The following is a 16,251-nucleotide window of genomic DNA, read 5'->3' on the forward strand; positions in this document are numbered from 1 at the left end:
ACCTCTGTCCTCTCCCTTCCTCAGTCTCACAGGTAGAGGTCAACAAACACCAGGACAGATTTTATAGGACCACAAGTTTTTCTGAACGATTTATGGCAAATGCATGTTTCTGCCACCAATATACATTCCTGTGTGGCAGAAGCTGCAACAGGCAAGAGGCAACCTCGTCCCTGGCTGCTAGTGGACATAGCCAGGGAAGGGGAGACTCAGCCCTCCCCTTGAGCACTTCGGTGTATGCACCAGAAAGGTAACTTATACAACTACCCAGTCTTTACATGGTTGCACTATGACCTGTGGGAAGGGGTGGCTTTGGCCACCAGCTTGCCCATATTCCAGTGTATGCACAGTTGGGAAGGGGTGGTCACAAATACTCTTCTTCCGACATGTTTCTACAGCATCACAAGATGCTAAAGCAGTGTGTTGCTTTCAGGAGTGTCCACAAATATGAGTGATATGGATCCAAGGACCTGGTCAGTGTCTTCTCTTCAATTCCCTGACCCGAGGCAGCAGATGCTCAGGGACCCATGAAGACCTGGCCACTGGCTCAGCAAGAGGCCACAGAGCAGGTAGTAAAGGTCCTACAGGGTGTCACTTGGTCAGCCCCAGAAAATTGGGCCACAGTGACAACATCTCAATGAGACTTTCTGCTTCACATTTAGGGATATACACTTCACAAAGCCATCTGGCCTTTGGAGAGTAACCACCTGAAAGCTGCAACAAAGGGACCAGCTGCTGGGCAGCCTCAGCCCACTGACGTGGCACAGTCTAGTCCAGTGATTCTTAGCAGCAGGTTAGCAGCCACGCCCAACGCTGTCACAGACTATCAACAAGGAGGCAGGTGAGCTGGGCAGGGACTCTGGGTGCTGCCAGCCATACATTGCTTTGAGAGTATTTCTGCATGGTGACTGTCACATACACAGACCTTCTGCAGAGATCAGTGCCTGCCCAGGGGTTGCAGTGGATGAGAAATGGTCACTGGTGAGCCGGGACTGTGACAAGGGCTTCCTCTGGAGGCCGAGAGATGTCTACATTCTGCACAATAAAAACACAGAACATTCATCCTGCAGGACAGATAGGAAACCTACTGCCTGCTTTCCCTATCATGTGGCCAGATGGGACGGGTATACATTCTCACCTCAGGAGACCCAGCCACAGGACTCTAGACCCTTAGCTTCCCTAAGAATGTAGCCACAAGCTTCCTGACACACAATGGGTGCTCAGACAATAGGGCAAAGGTTGGGTGGGGAATGTCACTCAGCTCATTGCTCTATTATAGGCAGGTCAAAGCAAGGCTTTCAGTTACAAGGACCTACAGGTTAGACAAAGCAAGGTTAACTCCTGTCTCAGGGTTGGGTCACTATAGAGGAACCCTTGGCTTGGAGCCTGAGTCCTCATTAGTGGGGACAGGGAGGGAGTTAAACTCCTAGGGGGTGCCTCCCTCCTGGCTCTGTCAGAGCATAGGTGTTAGACATGGCCCCAGAAGTCCATGAATATCTCCTAGTCTACAGCCTGGCCTGCTCCTTCAGGGCTGGAGCACAGTCCCCTGAAGCTTTCGACTATAGATGGCCCCTACTAAACTATAGAACCCATCTTTGGCCTGCTGAGCTCAGGATATCTCAAGCCTGAGAACAGGGGTCCTCAGACTCCCCTCAGTTCTACGAGGCTATCCTACATAAGCCCTATTCTTGTGCCCCTCGTAAGAACTATCACCTGAAGGAGCAGGTCACCAATGATTTGAGTTGCAGCCTTTTGCAATGTGATGCCCAGATCCACAGGGAAAGAGACATAGCCCCCTTGACCTATACATGGGCTCACAGACCAGCCACTGGAATTGTAGGGGCAGGTATATTTCTAACCTTGAGGTAGGTTTCCTGAGGGCCCCCATTCCCACCATATCCCAACCCCAAAGATGAGCCAGGAAACTATAGGATCCTATCTCCCTGAAAGGGAACTGTCTGGAAACCTATGGCCAACAATAGTAACTCTTTTTCAGAAGTATGCATCCTGAGACTGTCAGAGTGACTATCAGCCAGAGCATGGCCATGAGCTGGCAGGGTTAGCCTCCAAAGGCTGCCAGATCCAGGGACCTCACTCACCATTACCCTATCAGTGCTGGGGGCCCAACACCACCTGAGCTTTCCTCAGTGAAAAGGATGACTGGTAGAATATGCCTTTCCCTGGCAGGGGATGTGGGGATAAGAAAGATAGTAGAATGAAACAGACATTACTTTATGTATGCATGTGACTGTATGACCAATGTGATTCTACAATATGTACACTCAGAAAAATGAGAAATTATTTCCCATCTATGTATGATATATCAAAGTATATAAGTGCATTCTACTGTCATGTGTAACTAATTAAAACAAATAAAAAATTTAAAAAAATATATGCCTTCCCCTGTGACCTGTGGGTGCTAGACAGCCTGGTTCAAACTTGGCCAAGACAAAGATTCCCAGAGCAAAGAGAAAAGAGGCCTGCATGGTTGTGGAAAGCAATGTTGGGAAGGAATAGGACACATTACTATCTCTGCAGCATTCAAGACTAAGGAGCTGAAGGTGAGCAGGGGCACCTCAGCAAAGACCCTAGTCCATGTATGTGCCACCATGAATGGCAACAGATATGACTAAGGCCACAGAAGTCTTCCTGGAGCAGTGGACTCCAGAAGGGAAGGGAGGTCCTCTCCTTGGCTACTATGAAAGGACCTCCACATAGTCACTGAAACTGGTTCTGGGCAGCACTTACAGGAGTTTCACCACCATGAACAAGGCCCTTGGGGAACAGAGGTAGTGAGCTGTCCTTCTGGAGGCAGTGTTCTGCCTACAGCTAGGCTCCTCAGCATCTTCCCCAACAAAACATGATACTGTTCTTATGTTCAAAGGCACTTTAGTCAGAAATGATGCTCACACAAGGCCTGGGCTGGTAGAAGATAGAAAAATCTCCACTTGCTCCTCTTTGTCTCAGACCTCTATGGTGGGGCTACTGGGAGCTGTGTGACTTCTCAAGAACTGGCAGTCAACCATACCCAAATTCAGGTACTTACTGACATGGTGGCCCAGCCCCACCCAAGGACAGGAGAACTATCTGGCCTTAAAGATTTAGAGTCTCAACACTTCTGGGCAACATGCCTGCCATCCCAGCAGTGACCCCAGTACTACCTGAGGCCTGTCCCGGTGTGTGTTCACAGCTGCCACATTTAGGAATATGGATTCCACTTTACAACCTGTCAGAAAAGAGGAAAATTTAGTTCCCCCTCCCTGGAAAGACTGCTGGAGACAGAGGACAAAATCTTATCTCAGGAGGAGGTTATGGATTGTGGAATGGAGCAGCCATCTCAGCTTTACTCTAGTACTAGTACTCCCACCTCAGGTGGCCCTAAGGAGCCAATCAGGAAAGATCAGGAAAGAGATGGTATCTTATCAGTCTTGTGCTTATCCATGTATGACTGCCCAGACAGCTCCACCCAGAGGCCCCAAGCTGCCTACGCAGGGACCAAGAGCAGAGCAGTAACAGGCTTAAGCTCAACATGGGGTCACTTATTTGTGGGGGGGTCCTCAAACCACTGATAACCCTAACCCTGCCACACAAGGTCAAATCAATTTGTGCTGGGTGCTCAGTGCAAGGGGGAGGTTATCACACATTGGAATGAAATTAGCTGCCCATACAGCTTCATCCTCAAATGAGAACCTGTATCAGAGGAGTTAACACCCAAACCAGAAAGCTGCCTGAGCTCTCTGTTAGTGTAGTGAGAGGCAGGAGTGAGATATAAACTGCCCTGTACCCAGAACATTTTAAGATCCAGGTCCTGGGGGTCATGGGTGTTTGGGTGGTTTTCGAAACACCAGTAGAAAAGGCCCTCATACAGGTGGGTAATGGTTAAGGAAGGATCATTGGAGACGCTTCCTGAGGTCACATAAACATCCCCGCCCCGGCCCCAGTACTAGAGATTGAATTCAGGGCCTTGCACATGCTAGGCAAGGGCTCTTACACTTAGCAACATCCTCAGCCTTTTTTTCCCCCTCTTTTTTGGGGGAGGGCTCAAACTTATGATCCTTCCACCTTAGCTTCCCAAATTCCTGGGATTATAGATATGTGTGACAGAGTCCCATTTCAACATAAACTTTTAAATAACAAACTTAAAAAGCAAATTGGGAATGGTAGTGGTACAGGGACTGGAGGAATGGGCCCCTAATGGAATTTTCAAGTGATTTGCCAAAAATCACAAAATGCTAGAGAGAGCTAAGATCAACTGTGGGACTCTCCCTTACCATAAGCCACAGGAGTCAGCTTCAGGACTGTGTGCAGTGGACACTTGAGGTAGGGAAGCTGTTCTGTGGACAAAGAAGGGAATGGATAACATGCCCAGGTGACAGTCCCTCTTTTACACACACACACACACACACAACCCCCACCTCCCCAGAGGCAAGACCCCTAACCTGCTGCCTTATCAAGGAAGTAGGCCAGAAGACACCGCATCACAGCCTGGTGGCAGATGACTAGCACATTCTCTTGCCTCTCCAATTCCATAATGACTGGTTCTAGACGCTGGACCAGGTCCTCATAGGACTATAAGGGCAAACAGGAAGGTTGTCTCTCAGGCCTGGATTCCAGGGTAGGTAGGAACAGAAGCATCCTGGGCAATGGGCTACCTTCCCATTCCTAGAGCTGCTCACCATTCAGAAATTTGTGGCTAACCCTCTTCCAGCCTGGCTTCTGAGGGGATAGAGTTGGTAGATGCCCCTAGAAGACTGCCAGTGAGATGTCTGGCTTGAGAAGGAAGCAAGTAGGAGTGGGCAATGTGGGAAAGGAGCCACCTCCTCTTCCCAGGGCCAGGACTAGGTAGGACTGAGAGGGCTAGGCCTCAAGCTCCCATCCCAAAGGACCACCTCACACCCACTCATGGGGATATACACTGAACCCTATGGAAATTCACCTTCTATCAACTGTGGCTGATGGAAAAGATGCAAGATGCAACCTGCTTTCAGCTCACAGCAGACTAGGGTGGTAGGGAAGGGGAACAAAGGCCCCAGAATTTCCTGGAGAGTAACTGTCAGAAACACATGAGGTTTCTAGGAACAACCCTCACAGTCTGCCCTCTGCCTTCCCCTACCTCTGTGGTAATATGTAATTTGGACCCTTACTGGTCCCCTAATCAACACTTATTATGTTTGGAGAATTGGGCTTAAGCCTTGAGGGAGTTTTATTTCTCTGAATATAATGAGTAGCCCTTTAAAATAAAGTATCCATGGTTGAATCTGCCCCATGCTTTGACTTGGAAGCAATACCAATACACTGATTTATGCTGGCCCCTAGTAGTTCTAGGCAGAACTTGGATCAATTCTTTTGGTAACTAATTTTCTCCCTACATTCCCAAATTTGAGCAGTCAGCTGCTTTGTTTCTCTTTATTGCTATATGATTGGTTCTAAATCTGAATTCTGTCTCACAGCATGATGTGAGGAACATGACCATGTTACCTAGAGCTACACTATTCCTATTCCAGAGGGCAGTATAGCAGTCTGTGAGTCTGGCAACTAGGTGAAGGTGTGTCTTTGTGTGTACAAGCATGTGGACTGTGTGTCTATGGGAGGGGTATTTTTATTTAACTTCTACCTCAGGCCACTTCCTGGAAGAGAGAAGAGCTGCATGAGTGAAAAGTGACCCCCCAGTTTCTGACCTGGGGCCTAGACTGACCAGGGACTCTATTGGAGGGAAGGTGACAAGTGCAGATCACTTATAGTGGTCACAATCTATTTGGGGAAGGTGCTTCTGGGTCTGGAACCAAGGCTGGGGTGGTGCCTAGAGCTGTAGAGAGGACAGGATCACCCTGTAATGATGGGAAGCATCCATAGGGAAAGCAAAGGCCCAGCACTGAGACATGAATGGGCTAAGACCTAAGCCTCAGGCCTGGCATGTGTCCCTACTACTTGGCTATTTGAGCACCCTAGGAAGGGCTAACAACTTCCTGGCAAAGGAGCTAGGAATGTAAGGAGACCATAAACGAAGCCAAACCACACAGAGCCAGGCTCTGTTGTGCCTCCACCCTGGAAATGAGGAAAACAGGGACAAGGAGCAGGGATTCAACAGCTCCCAGGGCTGGATGCCTGCTCTATGTAACACTGTCCACCCACCAACCAAGGAGGGGGCAGAGGCCTGGACCACAGAGCTAGGAAGCGGTAGAGATGAAACACATACCACAGGTCCTCAATCACAGGCAGTATTCCCAGATAGGCATTAGGTAGTTGGAATAAGACCCAAATCCCACCTACCTCACCCTTGGGGTACCGGTACCGGTACTTGTCTTGGTCCCGCAGGGCAAATTCCAGTGGATAATGATACTGAATTTCCTCATATGTCATCTCCTCACAGACACCCTAGGAAGACACCACAGTCATCACATCTCCCAATCTAGGCCTGGAAGACCAGTCCTGCAGTGGTTGGGGGATTACAGACAGAGAAGACCATTCACAGGGCATTTCCTAGGCCAATGGAACTCTCCCAGCCTAGAACTTAGACTATCTGGGAAAAGTGTGTCCTCTCAGAACACAGCCTGAGGCAGCCCCCTGTTTGTATGAAGCTACCAGAACAATCTTTGCCCATCCATCCAGTTTATGCCATAAAATTCAACACAAATGTTAAATGTGCATCTTTTTTTCTGTGCTGTGAAAATATAAAGTCTTAGTATAGAGTATTGTACAAATTATAAAGCAATTTTCACTTGTGTCATTCAGAACACACACACCCAACATAGATTATTTTATACAAATATATTAAAAAACAAAACAAAACACCAAACAAATAAAAAGTATCCAACCAGCAGAGAGGAAAGCTGACTGAAAATAATAGAACATAGATTACCTTATACAAATAAAACAAAGCAAGCAAACAAACAAAAAACCCACAAAAAACAACAATAACAAAAGTACCCAACCTGCAGAAAATGATTGAAAATAATTAAGTGTAATTTAAGGACACAGAGAGGCCCAGAGTGAATTAAACCATCTCTTCCTTAGCCTGGTCCACCCCTACTGAGCCACATTACCAGCAGCATTGTGGACCACTTTCCCAGGACCCTGTGAAGAATGACAAACTCTCCCCAATCCATTCCTTCATTCAGGAGTCTAGGAATGTCTGAATTGACTAGTGATTTTCCTGAGGCCCAAGCCAAGTGCCATTAAAGAAGACATATCGAGAGAGAGAGAGAGAAACAATAAAGTATCCTAACAAAAAGCTGCATGTCTCTGATTTTGTTCATCTTTTTTCTACAAAGACTGGGGCAGGGCTGGGGATGTAGTTCAGTTGGTAGAGTAATTGCCTCGTATGCACAAGGCAATGGGTTCAATCCCCAGCACCACACAATCATAAAAAAGAGAGACTATAAGAAAAGATAGAGCCAGGCATGGTGGCACACACCTATAATCCCAGTGGCTTGTAGGATCACGAGTTCAAAGCCAGCCTCAGCAACAGAGAGGCACTAAACAACTCAAAGAAACCCTGTCTCTAAATAAAATACAAAACAGGGCTGGAGATGTGGCTCAGTGGGCAAGTGCCCCTGAGTTCAATTCCTGGTATCCAGAGGAGGCGGGGGGGGAATGATAGGGACTGGTGTTCTGGTTCAGTGATAGAATGCTTTCCTAGCACATGTGAGGCACTGGATTCAATCCTTGGCACTACATAAAAAAACAAACAAATAAAATAAAGGAATTGTGTCCATCTATAACTAAAAAAGAAAGAAAAAGAAAAGAAGAGCTGGGGCTATAGCTCAGTGGTAGAGCACTTGACTAGCACATGAGACCCTGATTTCCATTCCCAACACCATACACACACAAAAAAAAAAAAAAAAAAAGAAAGAAAGAAAGAAAGAAAGAAAGAAAGAAAACAAAAGATAGAGCTGGGCATGGCACACACCTATAATCCCAGTGACCCAGGAGGCTAAGGCAGGATCAACACAAGTTACATACCAGCCTGGGCAACTTAGTAATACCCTGTCTCAAAATAAAAAATATAATGGGCTGGGGATGTGGTTCAGTAGTTCAGCACCCCTGGGTTTAATCCCTGGTACAAAAAAAGAAAAACATCAGTGCAGAAAGTAATAAAATAGAGAACAGAAAAAACAATCAAGCAACAAAATCAAAATTAATTTTTGGAAAAGATCAACAAAATACAAAATTTATGAACTCAATTTGGCTAGACTGACCAAGAAAAAAGAAAAGAGAAAAGAAGGCTTGAGTTAGCAAAGTTGGAAATGAAAGAGAAGATATTACTACCAACCTATGGAAATACAAAATAAGAGAATGTTATGAACAACTATATATATAGATATTGTATCCATGGATTCAACAGAGGATCAAAAATATTTGGAAAAAAAGATATGTATATACTGAACAAATACAGACTTTTTCCCTAAAGAATACAATGTATAACATTGTATTAGTGACTTTTAAATTTTATTTATTTATTTACTTATTTGAGACAGGGTTTCAAATGTTACCCAGGCTAATCTTGAACTCATGGCCTCAAGCAATCCTCCTGCCTTATCCTCCTCAAGTACCAGGAATTAGAGCTGTCTACTACCATGCCTGGCTTAGAGATGATAGGTGTAGATTATGTGGAAATATTATATAATGGATTTAAGTATACATGGATTTTGGGTATCGACTAGCATTCTGAAACCAATGCCCCAGAGATTAGGTTGCTTAGATGAAAAAAATGTTAAAAAGACAAACTACCTGTTGTGGGTTGAACTGTATCTCCTCAAAAGGTAAGTTCAAGTCCTAAACCCTTGTAGGTGTGAATACCACCTTCTTTGGGAATAGGGTCTTTGAAGACATAATCAAGTCAAGATAAGGGCATATTGGATCAGACTAAGCCCCAAATCCAGTGACTGGTATTCTTTTAAGAAGATCACATGATGGGGCTGGGGATGTGGCTCAAGCGGTAGCGCTCTTGTCTGGCATGCGTGCGACCCAGGTTCGATCCTCAGCACCACATACCAACAAAGATGTTGTGTCCGCCAAGAACTAAAAAATAAAATATTAAAAATTCTCTCTCTCTTTCTCTCTCTCTCTCCTCGCTCTCTCTTTAAAAAAAAAAAAAATCACATGAAGACACAGACAAACACAGGGAAAAAGACCATGTCATGATTGAAGTAGGGACTGGAGTGATAACTGCTGCAAGACAAAGATTACCAAGGATTTCTGGCAACAATGAGAAACTAGAAAGAGAGGAAATATTCTATATTAGAGACTTCCAAAGGAGTAGGGTCTTGCTGACACCTTGATTTCACACTTCTAGGCTCCAGAAGTATGAGAAAACAAATTTCAGTTGTTTGAAGCTACCCATCTTATGGTACTTTGTTACTGCAGCCCCAGGAAGCTAACATATATTTTGGTACCAGAAGTGAAATGCTGGGCTGGGGTTGTGGCTCAGTGGCAGAGCGCTTGCCTCGCACATGTGAGGCACTGGGTTCAATCCTCAGCACCACATAAAAATGAATAAACAAAATAAATATATTGTGTCCATGTATAACTAAAAAATATTTAAAAAAAGAAGTGAAATGCTATAAAAAATAACTAAAAATGTGGAAGTGGTTTTAGAATTGGGTAGTAGGTAGAGGTTGGAAGAATTCTGAGGTGCATGAAAACAAAAAGCTTAGATGACTTGAAGACTCTATGGTAAAAATATGGAAGCTCAGATGGAAGAAGATGGTAGAGAAAGCTTCTGTTGCCTAAAGGAGTACATATATCATCATGAACAGGCTGATAGGAATGTGAATGTTAAAGGTTCTTCCATCAGATTTCAGAAGGAAATGAGGTACATATTACTGGACTCTAAAGAAAAGATAATCTTTGTTAAAAAGTGGCAGAGGACTTGGCTGAAGCATATTCTAGTATCAGGTGGCTGTCATCAAAAAGTCAGATAATAACAAGTGTTGGAAAGGACATAAAGAAATAAGAACCCTCATGCTCTGCTGGTGGGAATGCAGAATTGTGCAGCCATATTGGAAAACAGTCTGGTTGTTTCTCAAAAGATTAAATATGACCCAGCAATCCTACTCCAGGGTATGTGATGGAGAGAATGAAAACACGTGTCCACACTAAAACATATATGAATGCTCATAGTATTATTATTTGTAAGAGCCTCAAAATGGACACAAGCCAAATGCTCAGCAACAGATGAATGGATAGATAAAAATATATGGTATAATAATAAATGGAAATTATTCAGCCATAAAAAAATGAAGAACTGATACATGCTACAACATGGATGAACTTCAAAAACATTATACTAAGTAAAAGAAGCTATAATTCAAGTATTATCAAGACCATATATTATATGATTCCGTTTATATGAAATATCCAGAATAAGCAAATCTATAGAGACATAAAATAGATTAGTCATAGACTGAGGTTGAAGGAGGGGTTGGGAGGAAATGGGTAGTGGCTGATGATGAGTACACACATGATTTCTTTCTGAGGTGATGAAATGTTCTAAAACTGTGGTGATAGTTGTGTAACTCTGTGAACATACAATTACTAAACTGTTCATGATGAATGTGCAAACTATGGTATGTGAATTATATCAATAAATCTGTTTTTCTTTTTTTCCCCCCCTTAAAGAAATATAGGTTGAGGATATAGCTCAATGTTAGCATGTTAGTTAGCATGTAAGAGGCCCTGGGATGTAGTCTCAGCACTCCAAAAAAAAAAAAAAAAAAAAAAAAAAAGGAATTTAAGGCTATAATTGTAGAATGACTAAGAAAAATATTACAATGTTGAAAAGACCAGCTCAAGAATGTTTATCAGAACAGAGGAAAAGAACAAAGATAAACATGGAAAATGATTTATAGATCATAATAATTATAACAGTTTCAAAACTTGCAAGTTTTGCAAGAACACCTATAGCATCTAGGAAAACCTTAAAGCATCTAGGATTAACCTTAAAGGAAAAACCCTGGGAAGCCTCAGTTTTCTAGACAAAAATCAAAGGCTAGAGCCACATCTGTGTACTTCAAGGCAAGAATGAATGGCCTATAACCTGCCTCAGAAAGCCACTATTTGTATGAGAAAGAAAATGGTGGCTACAGGCCTCCTCGACTATCACTGGCCACAAGATGACTTAAAAGAGCTATGAAATAGGTTATAAAAATTGCTTATTTTTTAAAACAGATAAACAATTCTGAAGAAGAGAAAAAAAAAAACAGAAAAAACAAAACCATGGTGCTGTACTCTGCCCAATTATGTTAATGAAAGGAAATAGAAGTAACAAACCCTCCTCTTTCCCAACAACAAATCAAGAATGATTTTCCTGTTACTAACTTTGATAAGTGTATTTTACCCAATTCATTCCCCCATTTATCTATCTATCTATCTTTTCTTTTTTTTTTATATTTATTTTTTAGTTTTCAGCAGATACAACATCTTTGTTTGTATGTGGTGCTGAAGATCAAACCCGGGCCACATACATGCCAGGTGAGCGTGCTACGGCTTGAACCACACCCCAGCCCATCTATCTATCTTTTCAATGCTGGAGATCAAACCTAGGGCCTCACACATTCTAGGCAAATGCTCTATCACTAAGCTACATCCCCTACTTTTTAAAATTTTTTATTTTGAGATAGGGTCTTGCTAAGTTGCCCTGGCTGACATTAAACTTATGATCTTCCTGCTTCCAAGAAGCTGGAATTACAAGTGAGTGCCACTATGCCCAGCTTATTCCTCTATTTATGTGCATCCTACTTAGGAATGTCTTTGAAAGCTTTAAGGTACTACTGGAATAAGTATACTGCCTACCTTCTAAAAAACAGAAAAGATAATGTATTCAAAGAAAAATTAGAATAAAGAGAAAACCAAGTACTGAAACAAGATCAAACAATACTACTACATCTAATAATAATAAATGAGGTTTGGGCATATACAGTAGTACAGCATTTGCATAGCACATGTGAGGCCCTGGGTTTGATTCCCTAGCACTGTCCAAACTAATAATAATAATAATAATAATAATAATAATAATAATAGTAAATGTAAATGGTTTTAGAACCTCCTTCAATATAAAAGCTTTTATGGGCCGAAATTATAGCTCAGTGGTAGAGCCCTTGCCTAGCATGCGTGAGGCACTGGGTTCAATACTCAGCACCACAAAAAAATAAATAAATACAATAAAGCGGGGCTGGGGATGTGGCTCAAGCGGTAGCGTGCTAGCCTGGCATGTGTGCGGCCCGGGTTCGATCCTCAGCACCACATACAAAGATGTTGTGTCCGCCGAAAACTAAAAAAAAAAAAAATATATATATATATATATATATATATATAAATAAATAAATAAGGTGCTTAAAGTAATCATAGTTTTAAAGACAGAAAGTGGTTGCCAAGGGCTAATGGGAAGTGAATAATGAAGAGTTATAATGTAGTGGGTACAGAGTTTCTGTTTTACAAGATGAAAAGAGTTCTGGAAATGGACAACAGTGATTGTTATGCAACAGTGTAAATGTATTTAATCCCATTGAAACATACACTCAAAAAATGGTTAAAATAGGCCAGGTGCAGTAGGGCATGCCTGTAATCCCAACTACTCAGGAGGCAGAGGCAGGAGAACTCCAAGTTCAAGGTCCATCTGTGTAAACTTAGTGAGATCCTATCTCAAAATAAAAATTTAAAGGGATGAGGAATGTAGCTCAGTGGTAGAGTGCCTTGTATCCAATCCTTAATATTAAAAAAAAATTACAAATTAAAATAAGATTGTTAGGGCTTGGGATGTTTCTGATGATTGAGGAGTTGCCTAGCATTTGTACCAAAGGAGCTATGGTGGTCATGAAACAGAGATACAGCCAGTGAAAGCCAGTTATCTCCTCTTGGGGACCATCATCAATAAGACATGTGGAGCACCCTCAGCAGAATCAGGCACAAAATCCACAAGAACAAGAACCACCCTGATCTATGGCCACCATCTGCAGAGTCAGCTACCATCTTGAGCAGCCAGAAGTCTACAAAGGTTAAGTCTACAAACAACTCCAACCAAGAGCTCATGAGTCCCTCCCATCAAAATAATACAGCCAGCTGATTTTCTTAACCAAAATGAGGAAAAAAAAAAGCAGAAGTAAAAATAAGTGAACTTAAAAACACAGCAATAGAAAGAAACTATCCAAAATAAAATTCAGGAAAAAGAAAAGACTGAAAGGAAAAAAAAAAAAAGAACAGAAGTCAAAAACAGATCAAACAGAAGTTCAGTGATCTATGGGATAATACCAAGTGGTCTGGGGGGTAAATATGGTTGGAATCCAGGGTGGGAAAAGGGGATGGCAGAAAACATATTTGAACCAGGCACAGTGGTGCACACCTGTAATCCCAGTGGCCAGGAGACTGAGACAGGAGAATGGAGAGTTCAAAGCCAGCCTCTAAGGCTCTAAATAACTCAGTGAGACCCTGTTTCTAAATAAAATACAAAATAGGGCTAGGGATGCAGTTTAGTGGGCAAATGACCCTCAGTTCAATCCCTGGTACCCCCCAAAAGAAAACATTTGAAGGAATGATAGCTGAAATTTTCAAACTTTCTTTTTTTTTTAAATATATATTTATTTTTTATTTTATCGGCAGACACAACATCTTTGTTGGTATGTGGTGCTGAGGATCGAACCCAGGCCGCACGCACGCCAGGCAAGCGCGCTACCGCTTGAGCCACATCCCCAGCCCCAATTTTCAAACTTTCAAACCATCATCAATAAGAAGACATGTGGAGCACCCTCAGCAGAATCAGGCACAAAATCCACAAGAAACCCACAAATAACAAATCTCAATGAAGCCCAAATAGGATAAACATAAAGAATCCCATATCAGAGCACATCATAATCAAATGCTGAAAATCAATGATACAGAGAGAATATAAAAAAGCAGTTAAGGGTTGTGGTTGTGGTTGTGGCTCAGTGGTAGAGTGCTTGCCTGGAATGTGTGAAGTATTGGGTTCAATCCTCAGCACAACATAAAATAGCCAGCATGGTGGTACATGCCTGTAATCCCAGCATCTCAGGATGCTGAGGTAGGACAACCATGAGTTTTCAAAGCCAGCTTCAGCAAAAGCAAAGTGCTAAACAACTCAGTGAGACCCTGTCTCTAAAATACAAAATAGAACTAGGGATGTGGCTCAGTGGTCAAGTACCCCTGAGTTCAAACCCCAGTACTCAATTTAAAAAAAAAAATGGGGGGGGGGCTGGGGATGTGGCTCAAGCGGTAGCGCGCTCGCCTGGTGTGCGTGCGGCCCGGGTTCGATCCTCAGCACCACATACCAACAAAGATGTTGTGTCCGCCGAGAACTAAAACATAAATATTAAAAAAAAAATTCTCTCTCTCTCTCTCTCCTCTCTCACTCTCTCTTTAAAAAAAAAAAAAAAAAGCTGTTAAGCTGGGTGCAGCAGTGCACACCTGCAATCCCAGTGACTAGGGAGGCTGAGACAGGAGGATTGCAAATTTGAAGCCAGCCTCACCAACTTAGTGCGACCCTGTCTCAAAATTTTGTAAAACACCTCTGGGTTAAGCCCCAGTACAAAAAAAAAAAAAAAAAAAAGCAGTCAGAGAAAAGTTACATTAAGTACAGAACAGAGTAGAATGACACAAACCTTTTCAAACCAATGCAACCCAGAAGAAAATGGAACAACACCTTTAAAGAGATACTGTGCTGTTTCATCCCATTTGTGCCTCCCTTTCCCCTTTTCCACTGCTTTCAGCCCAGGAAGCTGACCATTATAAGACCATGAGAAACCCTGAAAAGAGGTTACAGGGAAGGAAGTGAGTGAAGTTCAGATGTTCATTCCCAGGCTCATTCTGTAATTACAGAGGTTGCTTTTAGCAATCTAGGTCCTCACCAAGGACCATCCCATTATACTGCCTTCCCTCTCTGCTCTCTGCCTCAGGTTCAGTATCCTCTTACTTTCTCTTCTCTCCTTTGTCCAAGGGAAGCAATGGTCCCTGTAGTTAGGAGGTCAACACAATGTAACAGGCCTGTGGTTTCCACATCCCCTGCCCATATCTTTGTAAAGAGTCCCTTTATAAACTCTCATAAAATTAGACTAATTAAAGTGGCCATCTATTTTCTTTCATATCTCACAAATTCATAGGTAAGAGATTTAAATTACTTCACAAAAATATCAAAATAGGTAAAAAAAATAAACTATATAAAGCAAAACAGAAATGTGAGAAAAACAAAATCATAATTATAGGTTTTTGTTTTGTATTGGTTTTGGGTTTGTTTTGGTACTGGGAATTGAATCCAGGGGTACTTAACCACTGAGCCACATCCCCAGCTCTTTTTTATACTGTATTTAGAGACAAGATCTCGTTAAATTGCTTAGTGCCTTGCTAAATTGTTCAGGCTGGCTTTGAACTCATGATTCTCCTGCCTCAGCCTCCTGAGCCACGGGGATTATAGGCGTGTGCCACTTGTCACAGCATAATTATAGATTATTTAGCATTCAACTATTACTTTATGATGAGGGGTAAAGAAAAACTAAAGAAAGAAAAATTTGATTGCTGTAAAGAAGCTAAAATTAAAGAGTTGTACATATAAAAATTTTAATAGAAATTTTCAGCTACACAGAAAAGTAGAGACAATAGTATAATGAACCCATGCACCCACTTCTTAGCCACAAATATTAACAATACACAGCTAATCTTACTTCAACTAAACCCACACTTGCTTCCACATTGCTAAACAATGAGATTATTTTGAAGGGAATGGTGATATGACTCAGAGGGAGAAATAAATAGAAAGTGATAAAGCAGATACAGTAAAAGGCTGACAGTAGAATCTGGCAGAATTGGAGTTCTTGACTTCCATAAGCCAAGCTCTTACATAATCCCCTTCCCCTGAGTACAGGCGGAATCTGTGAACTTATTCTATCAACAGACTATTGCAAATATGATAGGCTGACAATCCCATGGTTATATTATAAGATTTAATTTTAGCAGATTTAACATTTCATTTAGAGAAAGAGAGGAGGTGGAAGGAGGGAGGAGGACAGAAAGAGAGAGATTGATTATCTCTTACTGACTTTGAAGAAATAAGCTGCCAAGCTGTGAGAGGTCCATATGGCAAGAATTGTAGATGGTCTCTAATAGCTTAGAACACCCTTACTGACAGCTAGGAAAAAAACAGGACCTTACAACTTCAGCAATGGAGATAAATTCTGACAGTCAATGTGAACTTGGAGAAGATCCTGAGCCTCAAATGAGATGGACACCATAGCCAACACCTTGAGTGTA

The 16,251-nt window shown here is 42.4% G+C and overlaps 1 protein-coding gene across 6 annotated transcripts in view; it reads right to left on the reverse strand.

Annotated features, from left to right (window-relative positions):
• Window positions 1-498: 498 nt before the first annotated feature.
• The window catches only part of PFKFB4 (6-phosphofructo-2-kinase/fructose-2,6-biphosphatase 4), a 41,092-nt gene continuing 25,339 nt past the window's right edge, over window positions 499-16,251 (reverse strand). For all 6 annotated transcript variants that reach the window (XM_081301859.1, XM_081301861.1, XM_081301860.1 and 3 more), the window contains 5 exons: window positions 6,268-6,372; window positions 4,437-4,566; window positions 4,269-4,331; window positions 3,159-3,223; window positions 499-1,032 (listed from right to left, as the gene is read on the reverse strand). In XM_081301859.1, coding sequence (XP_081157985.1) covers window positions 973-1,032; window positions 3,159-3,223; window positions 4,269-4,331; window positions 4,437-4,566; window positions 6,268-6,372 — 423 coding nt within the window. In that variant the 3' untranslated portion in view covers window positions 499-972. The remainder of the gene's footprint in view (window positions 1,033-3,158; window positions 3,224-4,268; window positions 4,332-4,436; window positions 4,567-6,267; window positions 6,373-16,251) is intronic.

This window comes from Spermophilus citellus (genome assembly GCF_964194105.1).
Source record: "Spermophilus citellus genome assembly, chromosome: 7".
In the NCBI taxonomy this organism is placed as follows: domain Eukaryota; kingdom Metazoa; phylum Chordata; class Mammalia; order Rodentia; family Sciuridae; genus Spermophilus; species Spermophilus citellus.